Raw genomic sequence first — 11,462 nt, 5'->3', positions numbered from 1 at the left:
AAATAAATGGCAAGGTGGGCCAAATAGAGTCCTGTGTGTCCCCCCTCCTTCTTTGATCATGATGATGATGATGATGATGAGAGACTGAGGGCCCCCCACAACCCCTGGTGCCCCACCCAAAATAGAACACAACGCAGAGCTAATGATGAGAGTGACGGGCGTGCAGCAGGCTGACCAGCATAGAACACCATAGGACTGCCCCCGTTACACCCTCAATATGTTTTTTTGTTTTGTTTGTTTGTATGTTTTTAACGTGCGTGCAGGTACAACCATAGAAATTGAATGAGTAGAACGGACATTGAACTGTTTGCCGTGGTCGTTTTGAGTAGTTCTACAGGAGATGGGGCGTCCGGGTGGCGTAGCGATCTACTCAGTTGCCTACCAACACGAGGATCGGCGGTTCGAATCCCCGCGTTACCCCCAGTTTGGGCGGGCGTCCCCACAGACACAGACAGGCCGTGTCTGCGGGTGGGAAGCCGGATGTGGGTATGTGTCCTGGTCGCTGCACTAGCGCCTCCTCTGGTCGGTCGGGGCGCCTGTTCAGGGGGAACGGGGGGGGGGGGTAGCGTGATCCTCCCACCTGGTGAAACTCCTCACTGTCAGGTGAAAAGAAGCGGCTGGCTACTCCACATGTATCGGAGGAGGCATGCGGTAATCTGCAGCCCTCCCCGGGTCGGCAGAGGGGGTGGAGCAGCGACCGGGACAGCTCGGAAGACTGTGGGGTAATTGACCGGATACAACTGGGGGAGAAAAATGGAGAGAAAAAAAAGTTCTGTAAACTACTAATAAGACACGTTAGTCCCTAGCTAACGGGTCTGACCCTTTAGCCGAGCGGTTAGTGATGTCGCCTTGTTGTGCAGTACACCTCGTATCGAATCCCGCACCGGGCAAGAAAATAACCGGTTACAGTTCTAAAGAAAATGGTGACAGCACAGGTCAGTGGGGCGGTAAATGTTTACTATGGGTACAACAACGTGCGGGCGTCCGGGTAGCGCAGCGGTCTATTCCGTTGCCTACCAACATGGGGGTCGGCGGTTCGAATCCCCCGTGTTACCTCCGGCTTGGTCGGGCGTCTCTACAGACACAATTGTCTGTGTCTGCGTGTGGGAAGCCGGATGTGAAGAGTAGGGTAATTGGACAAGTACAATTGCGGAGAAAAGAAGGAAGAGGGTATGAGTACAACAGCGTGAGCGCGTCAGATGCGTAACTTACGTAAGCGATACAACCGCGACCCACGTTTTCGCACGTCTCATTTCAGCCCCGCCCACAGGATGTAACGCGCTCGCTTTGTTTACACCCGACGCGTCCACTTCCGGAGCCCGGTTGAGAGGCGCGTCAACAAAATCACAGGAGCGCTTATTCCTCAGCCTCTGTGGCGGTCACGACTTCGCTCTGAGTGTCTCCCCGGCAGCTGTTCGCATGTACTGCGGAAGAAACATACTCTCCCACCGTGACTTAAGAAAGTTGAGATGCCGCAAGCTTTTAAACACCAAGACGCGGCTCACCTTTGGTTCGGCAATGACAAGTCGCTTAAAATTGACATCTACGCGACCTGGTCCAAGGTGAGAAAACGCCACAGCAAACCGAACCTCCACCCACCATTTGACCAGTGCATTAAAAACTGTCCTCATGAGAAGCCAGTGAAAAGACGGACCAAGCCCCGGGGCCATGGTAAGCTACTAATGATAACTCTGGTTTACTCGTCCCCCCCCCCCCCCCAGTTTGTGTTGAAACACACAACTCGGCATGGATCACTAGGAGTTTCTAGACTATGTGCCCAGCAAGCCAAATAACCTTTTCACACCAAGTTGTCGCTCACACACAGGGCTACTAGCCTTTACAGTGAGCTCTGGGCGCTAGTCCAATCACTACATAGAGTTTAAAGACCCTGGTTTAATTATAGATTACAAGCTGGGTATAATAAGTCGTTCCTCATGCAACATTTATATTCTGTATGTTAGGCCAAATGCAGTTCGCTGGCAGTTCTTATATTCTGCAATCGGCTCATTAGGCATCAAGTGAAAGTTGGCTGGAAGCTAATGCAACGTTTTCTAATGTGGCTACGTTAGAGTTGAGAAATGGTAAGATATTACAGCAGAGCCTATAGGAAAGCTAATTAGCGCCATTTGTTGCACTTTCAAAGACGAATGAACGCGACATTGCAGCACTTAAAGAGCAATTTGGTGGAGTGTGAGGAGGACTGGGTGTTTGTCATGACTTCTCTCACAGCCCCCTGGCCTGTCGTCATGGCCGGTCGTTGGGCTTCTTTCTACATGAGCCATCTTTTTCTGACACACCAACCAATCACTAAACGCTGTTATGGAAAGTAGTCATGGTGTTACGTGAAGTTTTACATGCATATTTTCCACGTTTCTTTGCCCCTAACATAATTGTATGCGGTGTGATAAGTAAAAGGGCCATGACTTTTTATTTTCTTGCAGGAGTTTTGCATAATGGTTTGCTTTTTCTGCCAAAGGTTATGAGTTGAGATGTCCATGCAAACCAGTCAGTGTTGTTTACAGGGAGAGACTCTAGATGTGCATTAATGAATGGTAGCCTCCCGGTTTCATGTTATCACTTGTACAACAATGTATACTGACAGAACATTAACATTAATTTGCCTTATTAAAATTTGTTTGAATTACCGTGATCTGCTTTTCAGAGTGCTTGATGTGGGTCACACTGTAGGGTGGGGTGGCCCTAGCAGATCACATGAAACACAGGTGGCAATGATATAACTACTGATATAGCTACCAGAGGTAGCTTAAGACAGTTGTTGTTGCATTTGGTTGGTTATTTGCGACAACAGTTTATCAATTCCTCTATGCTCATCATCATCATCGGTGGTCACTTGGGGTCAAGTATGACCGTCCTCCCTCTGGGTCCTCAGGTGGGCGTAGAGGCTGATGCCGGAGCCGCATAATGGGAGGACACCAGCACGTGACAGCTTTTTATGTTGGAGTGGCTGATGCGCCTGCAGCCACCACAAGGTCCTTGCAGGGGGTGGCCAGAGTCCAATGGCATGGAGAACCAAGATGATTGGGGACCACCCTCTGTTGCAGCCTTCATCTGCCTTCACTGCCGTTGTGACCTGGAGCCATCTTCCACCAGTTCTGCCATTGAGGTCTTTGTTGGATCGCGCTTCATCTGGAATGTCCCCCTTGAACTATCCGCCTTGGGTGACCCTACCAGGAGCCAAGCTCCGGATAACATAGCTCTTGGGACCATTGGTACACGCAAGCTTCTCCACCATGGCAAGGTGGTGATCCAGGAGAAGCACACACAATCACACACACAGCTTTTATGGATTTAATTGAGCCATAACAGGTAACAAAATGCCAAGTGTTGTATTGAAAGATTAAGAGAGAAGAAAACGACAATTGAATGAATATTTTGAATAGGAAAGGGCAAAGAATCATTGTAAAAAAAGTGAGTCAATTTCTGCTTGGCAGCCACAGTGATAATGTTCCAACACCACAGAGGGAAAGATGGAGCAAGTGAGAGGTAGATGGATGATAGAGTTTTCATGTGCTTCTCAGTTGTGGTTGTACAAAGAGTACAGACTAGTGTGTGAATGTTACAACTTGCTGCACTCTGCCAGTACAGCCCTCAGAGGAAACATGGAGATTAGACAGCTTTTTTTGTTGTTTTTGGGCATGAAAATGGTAACATCTTAGTAGGGATCTCTCATAGCCCCCCTCCCTCCTCCCCCTACACTACCTCCTCTTTGGTATGTCTCTGTGTCACTCTTTCCCTCCACCCATTAAGCAAATCTCCTGGAGCAGGATTACCGCTTCTGAGGGATTTAGGTTTGCTGCCCGCCCACCACATGTTGCACTTTTGACGGACTGTATTTCTATGTTGCTTCTGCTTCCCCGAGTGCACCTGCATTCTCTCTTCCTTTGAACCGAGGACCAAGTCTTTTCCAACTCTACGAGGGGACTTATGGTGAAGAAATAATGGTGACGCGTGAAGAAAGGTCAAAGCCATGAGAAGATCCTGGCGCACCCCTTTGCTCTCTCAATTGCAAGGATACTGAAAGAAAGAGGGCAGAGAAATAAGCAGGGCTGCTGCTGCAAGGAGGGCGAGAAAGGTCATTGACCCACTGTTGGTATCATCTGGAATCTGGGAGGAACTCTGCTGTTTTGAAAAATATCGATGTATCAAATATAAAAAAATAGCTTCGAAAGGCAAACATCAGCGAGCAACGCTATTACTCTGTTATTTTTCCAGAAGCTTGGATGACATAGTGTGCATTAGTCAGAGCCTTTCAGGAAACCACGACCAGTTGCCCGAGAAGACTTTGTGTACAATTCAGTCTGTGTAATTTTGCATAATTTTCTGGTAAATTACGGTTTAAGCTGAGACTTTATCCAAGAGCAAAAAAAGAAAAAGAAAAAAACTCCTGCAGGAACATCCTTTTCTCATTCGGGAAACAACTTACACCCTCGATTGTTCTACATGTCTACCTCCGTGATAAGCAGCTTTTTCCCCATCGGGCCCGTGTCCTCTGCTCTGATGCGTTCAACTTCTGCTGCTGCCACCGGTGACAAGCCCAGCCCCCCAGCCAAGGGGGCCTTCTCCTCAGACAGCGACATGGACAAAGAGAAGGAGCTGGCCCAGTCCAAGAGCCGGCAGCAGGCCTCTCTGTCTCGCTTGGTGGACGAGTTCTTCTGGATAGGGAGCAGCATTGTGGCCTTCTCCAAGTGGAGGCTTGGCTTCATGGGTAAGCCTGGCACTTGGTAGATGAATGAAGTGCATGGTTCACACAAGTGAAGAAGTATGAGTGAAATCTAATTTGGTGGTAATTAATTTTAAGATCACTATCTGTGTGATGAACTGTCATATTGTAAGCCTGCGCTTATGTAAAAAAAAAATTCCCAATAGGACTTCTGTTCTAAATCTAATAATTGACAACATATACCACACCGCCTTTCATGATATTGTTTGAGTTAGTAGGCTGTACATGCATGCAAATAGTTTAACTATACATTGTCTTTCAGATTATTTTTGAAAAAAAAGTTCTCTTTTATTATGAAAATACATATCAAAACTCTTTTTTTACACATTTATACAACTATATATATATATATATAACCATTAGAACAAGAAGAAAAAGCAAGATGCACAAGATGGAAGAAGATAGAAAACAGATAGACAAGGAAAAATAGTGACGTAACCTGTAAGCTTTAGCATGGCTCCCAGCCTACACACCCCCACCCCTATCTGAAAAAATAAAATAATTAAAACACAGATAAACAAGACAGAATATAGTGAGATAACCTGTTGGCACCACCCCCCCCAAAAAAAATGAAGGCCCTATAGTAAGACTGCACTGCAGGGTACATATTCCAGGTCACCAGACGACTTTTGCTTTGGCTCAATTCGCCCACATGTCACCTACGTTATTGGTTTTTCTGCTTCAACGTCAGCAAAACAAACCATCTGTGCCGCAGAGCCACTTGTGTGTGCATGTGGCGGTACACGCGTGTATTTGCGTCTATGAAACATATGGAGTCCAGACAATCCCCATGGGCTTAGCCCCGTGCAACGAAAGAGAGGGCGAGAGGAGCCAGGCTCTTGCCCATTGGCTCATATATTTACCTGGATTGCACTCCCTGTGGGCCACTGACACCCAGGTCACTGTGTCACATCTCAATGGTTACACCCACTCACCAGCTGCTTTATCAGGACCACGAAGCTCTGCTCTCTTCTTACCTGGCCGTTATGCTCAGCTGCTCTCCTGCGTAAACCTGGCACCTCAACCTTTAGGCCTTAGCCACATTAACTTTCCAAACCAGCCACAACCAGCCCAGCCTGCAGGAGGCTAGATAATGCCAGTAACATACCGAATTACACCGCGTTTGCATGGCATGCAGAATGGCTGCAGAGCAGTATTTCTGTGGAGAGTGTCCGCTTGGTGTTTCCACCAGATGTGGAACGGCCACCTCGTATTTGCGTGTCTCCCCATGTGTAACGGCCCGAAATAAAGAAACATCTTTTATCTTTGGATTCATTAATTGACAAAACCATTACCTTCTTTTTTTTTTTTTTTCTCCCCAATTGTATCCGGCCAATTACCCCACACTCTTCCGAGCCGTCCCGGTCACTGCTCCACCCCCTCTGCCGATCCGGGGAGGGCTGCAAACTACCACATGCCTCCTCCAATATATGTGGCGTCGCTAGCCGCTACTTTTCACCAGACAGTGAGGAGTTTCACCAAGGGGATGTAGCACGTGGGAGGATCACGCTATTTCCCCCAGTTCCCCCTCCCATCCCATTGGGATCCCATCCCATCCCATCCAAACAGGCGCCCCGATCAACCAGAGGAGGCGCTGGTGCAGCGACCAGGACACATACCCACATCCGGCTTCTTACCCACAGACACGGCCAATTGTGTCTGTAGGGACGCCCGACCAAGCCGGAGGTAACACAGGGATTCGAACCGGGATCTCCGAGTTGGTAGGCAGCAGAATAGACCGCTACGCCACCCGGACGCCCCGACAAAACCATTTTCATTTGGGAAATGATATTTCAGAGGAGATCTGACATTAATCATCTTTTTGACCACTGTTAATTTACATAGGTACCCTATGAATGTATGTAACGAACAGCCAACGGCCATGAGAAGACAAACGTATGGACTGATAGATGGGACAATATGGCCGCTCCGCTTGCGGCGTAAACCTGGCTTTACCAGTGTAGGTCGTCCCATTACGGGGCAAATAATAAGTAGGTCAACAGATGGAAAGGTGTGGAAACCACCAGTATTTTTTTTCTGTGCTTGTTTTGCCTCTGCAATTACTTTTGATTCTTTTTTAAATTTCTTTATTATTTTTGTCCTTTTTGTCAGATTGAGCAATTTGCACTGAAAAAGCTTTCTCTCCCCCTCGGCTGTGTGCTCATGCATGCACATACAAGAGAAGTGATTCAGCAGCGACTTTGAGCGTAGTTCCTCTCCAGACCCATTTGGAGGTTTTTTTTTTTCTTTTCTTCAGAAATTAGATTTGCGGGCTCCTCTGGAGACGCTGTTAAAACAAGCTTTCAGTACTTCCTAGGCTCTTGCGGACGACGTGCAGCAAAATGAAAGGCGGGGTTTTTGTTCTTTTTATGAATTAGGATGATAATGAGGTTAATTCATGGCATCCAGTTCTCGTTTGTATCCCTGTCGTATTTTCTTTTTGAGGTTCGATAGAGCGAGGGCTCACAGTTGTCTTCACAAAGCATGACAAAAGCAGCAACGTATCGATCAAGTCCCGTGGAGGAAATCTGATTCAATTTTATTTTTCTCTTTTTAGTATATTTCTTAGTCTGGGCTTCTTCATATCGACTATCACGAGTCAACCCTGACAGTGTTACCATGGCAACAGGCCTAGACCCATGTAAGATGGGTCTCTCTCTCTGTGTCTCTCTCTCTCGCTCGCTCGCTCTCTCTCTCTGTCATATCCTGTCTCTCTCTCTCTCTCTCTCTCTCTCTCTCTCTCTCTCTCTCTCTCTCTCTCTCTCTCTCTCTCTCTCTCTCTTTCTTTCTCTCATATCCTATCTCTCTGTCTCTCATGCTACAGGGCATGTTACAGGGCATGAAGTGTTTGCAGCTATTGTTTCTTCTTTTTTTGTCCTCCTGGGTAAAACCTCATCACCATTATCCACTAATGCACTGGAGACCCCTCGTTATTCCTCTCTTTCTCTTCTGTTGTTATTTCTCAATTTCCTCTGTGCGCTCTCCCCGTTTCTCCCAGTTCTCCGTTCATCTGTCCACAAATCCCACCTCGTCTCTCTCCTCCGTCGTACTATCTCCGCTCTGCTGTGATGTTGTCTCAGTCCAGTTCTCCTTCTTCTCTGCTCCCCTCCTCCGTGCACCGGTCCTCTGTCATGTCTTCGTTACGTAGCCAAATTCTCCTTCATCTTTTATTTGGTTATGTCTTTTCAAAAAGCAGGACAGTACCTTTATTTCCTCTTATTACCACGCTGCATTTTGCCGAGGGCGCACCCATGCTGGGATAAGTCAATATTTGTGCTTGTGGAAGGTGATGGTGTGCGTGTGTGTGTGTGTGTGTGTGTGTGTGTGTGTGTGTGTGTGTGTGTGTGTGTGTGTGTGTGTTCAGTCTGGATGGGCACGTTGAAGGGTGAAGTATTCCGGTATTGATGCACAACCTCCTGGAGCTTCACCGCTGTCCTTGAACCCCAACCCGTTGGACTGTATGCAAATTAATTATGAGTTTCTTGGCTTATTCATGTTTAATCAGCCTTCCATAGGCTATTGGTAACCTTTCCAAAAGTAGGTCAGATTTATTATTCCACCATGTATTGCTGAATATGTGGTTGTCTTTATCCATATCATGAATTTGGTATCTTTGGCAAAGGCACTGTTATGGAGACCAAGTCATATTAATGTTGAACCTTCCTTTTCTTGTGTCAGCATATTTTCTGTAGCGATTAAATTACATGCACAGCTTTTTCTGCAGGTGCAAAGTGATGCTTTACTTATCATCAAATTTAAGTATAACTAGATGTTAGCATGGAGAAATGGATGGTAGGAGTGAAAAATGACTTCTTTTTCAGAGCAAAACTCATTAATGCGAACAATTTGCAAGAGCAATGCACGACTCATGTTCGGTCTGGATACTCACAAGCTCCTCTGTGCTCTCACCGTATTAACACATGTTCCTAATCTTTTACATATACTCGTCTGCATTGAGGTGTTCCACATCACACCCCCAAGTTGAACCACCCAAAAACCTTGGCACTCATACTGTAGGTACCATGAACATCTTTGAAAAGCCCGTCTATGTAGTTTGAGGAGTTGGGCAACTCAGAATTGGCCAAAATGCACAATGAGCAGCTGCGTGTCAAGCACCCACCCCTACCTCGTCATCCAGGGGTTAACTCCTATTAAAGGCACAAGACGGGGTAGCGTAGTGGTCTACTCCGTTGCCTGCCAACACAGGGATCGCTGGTTCGAATCCCCATGTTACCTCCGGCTCAGTCTGGCATCCCTACAGACACAATTGGCTGTATCTGCGGGTGGGAAGCCGGATGTGGGTATGTGTCCTGGTCGCCGCACTAGCGCCTCCTCTGGTCGGTCAGGGTGCCTGTTTGGGGGGAGGGGGAATAGCGTGATCCTCCCACGCGCTCGGAACGGCTTGGAAGAGTGCGGTAATTGGCCAAGTACAACTGGGGAGAAAGGGGGGGAGGCATAATATGCATAATATATCTCTTTGAAATGTCTGTTGTTTTTTTGTACTTTGACAGCAAGAAGGACTGGTTTTGCTGTTTTGCTCTTTAATTTGCAGCCTCCTTCCACTCACCGTCTGCTGCTCTGATTTTGTTACAGGAAGTTGGACGTCCAGGGAATGTCGGTTAATTTCAGCCAAGTGGTACACACACAGGAGTGGTTATCGGTGGTGAGCAGTGCCCCGTGGGTTACTGAGCTGGAAATCTGGGATTTTGGGCTTTGACCAAGGTGTGAGTCAGTGTTTGTCTCCCTCCAGAGGGAGCAGCGGAAACATTTAGAGCAGCAGATGCTAGTGTTGGCTCGGGGAGCGATCGGTGGTGAGGCCGGGGAGCTCTTCTAGACACCATCGGTAGCCGGAGAGCAGGAGGAGGAACCAGAGAGGGCGCACAGCTTGCCATTACTAATGCTGGACGATTAATAACAGTTTGATAGTGTTGTGTCTTTGTATTTTCATCTTATGGCTCTTTTTTATGTGTTTGCGTGCGGGTGCACTCCGTAGTGTTTGTGCGTGCCTGGTTGCACGTGTGGAACATGTGTGATCAATACTTTGTCTATGGTGGAAGGAGTTTAGCTTGCGGGCAAATGTGATGGGTGCAAAAGTCAAGCCTGTCAAAAGGAGCATTGCTTCCTGTTTGACTCTCTTTTTGCATCGTGCGCTGGTAACCGTCAAACGTCACGGCACCGCTCAAATTACTTCAACTGCTGTGCAAGCTCTCTTCTACGGCAGCACATTACACACTGCACATCTGCTGCATGACAAAAGGAAACAACAAAGCCGTGTCAAAAGTTGACTGTTTTTCATGTATTATTAAATCAAATTGCAGGGGGGGGGCTGGGGGCCCGTCGCGAACACGTTGCCGGCTTTACACTGTTCTGGCTGCAGAGCTGATGAGTTGCCCACTTCCTCCGATTTCGGGGTCCAGGATAAGTGAGGGGGCAGGAGACTGGACTATATTAACAAGCACCCTGGAGGACGGGACGTGGCCCACACGGTGGTCAATAAAGCAGGCCCAATCAATGGCCAATTAGAGCGATTCATCACCGCCGTGTCTGTTTGCCGTACCCAAACAAGATATTTTGGCTACGTATTGAGTAGTCTGTGTTGATCATTGACTCCCTAACCTTGCTTAGAGACTGTCTGGGGAGGTGCGTGCTGCATGAGGAGCCACTTCAGTTTTGTTTTTGTCCCCCCCCCCCCCCATGGACATTTTTTGCTTAAAGGTTGTGAAAGGATGTGACACCTGACAATTGACAAGTGGCAGTGTATAATTTGACTATTGCCCCAGGGTATTGATGGCTGTCCACAACAGCAACGCTACTGCTGAAACATGGCCGAAGAGGAGCTGTCAAAATCCTGCCCAAAATAAGGGCAATAACTCACTAATTCAGTTTTTTTTATATGTATTTATTCATGGACAGCAAATTGATTGTTTGCATCTGACATATCAGGTCCATGTTTTATTGGGTTTTTTTTTTTAACTGCAGCTCTGTGCTCAGAAGTATGAAAGCGGGGTCTTGTTAAAGCTGTTTTTGTGAAGAAATTGCCTCTTGCTGTCCTTTCCTTGCCTCTCTCTTCCTCCAGGAGACATAACTCCCTGTCAGCAGTGACAGGGAGTTGTTTGTGTGTGTGTGTGTGTGTGTGTGTGTTCGTAGATGGTGAATAAGTTTTTTATTTTGCATATGCTTCTGACTGGAAACCATGTGCACTCATGTTTGGTCTGTCATACACACACTTTCAAGCACTGCACACACCAGTGGCTCTTTCTGACAGCCATCCAACTTTTCTTCTTCTGTTGTTTCTGTTGTGTCTCCAGTGGAGAAATGCATGACTTCCATGCAGACGGGAACCCAGATGGTGAAACTCCGTGGCGGTTCCAAGGGACTGGTGCGTTACTTCTATCTGGACGAGCACAAGTCCTGCATCCGCTGGAGGCCGTCCCGCAAGAATGAGAAGGCCAAGAGTAAGTGGCTCTGTTCTCATGGTCGTCCGTAGGTTTTCACTGGGGAGAAATAAGCAATGTAGGGGACACAATTGTGACTTTCCGTTTTTCATTTGTAGAAAGTGTTTTGATGGCACCAGCAAATAGGCAAAGAGCACAATCCCAGTATCCCAAACAGCTTTGAATTTTTTCACTATTATATGTGCTGCCCTCTTATTAATGTGTCAGAAATAATTCATTTTAAGTGCAGACATATTAGTACACCTGCAAACATAATCCCCAAATTT

At 47.2% G+C, this 11,462-nt stretch overlaps 1 protein-coding gene across 1 annotated transcript in view; it reads left to right on the top strand.

The window, feature by feature from the left end:
• Positions 1 to 4,461: 4,461 nt before the first annotated feature.
• plch2a (phospholipase C, eta 2a) overlaps positions 4,462 to 11,462 on the top strand; it is an 82,262-nt gene continuing 75,261 nt past the window's right edge. The window contains 2 exon segments of the mRNA XM_056299740.1: positions 4,462 to 4,726; positions 11,050 to 11,196. Coding sequence (XP_056155715.1) covers positions 4,462 to 4,726; positions 11,050 to 11,196 — 412 coding nt within the window.

Source organism: Lampris incognitus, chromosome 2 (assembly GCF_029633865.1).
Source record: "Lampris incognitus isolate fLamInc1 chromosome 2, fLamInc1.hap2, whole genome shotgun sequence".
Taxonomy (NCBI): Eukaryota; Metazoa; Chordata; class Actinopteri; order Lampriformes; family Lampridae; genus Lampris; species Lampris incognitus.
This window is presented reverse-complemented; position numbering and strand designations above follow the sequence as displayed.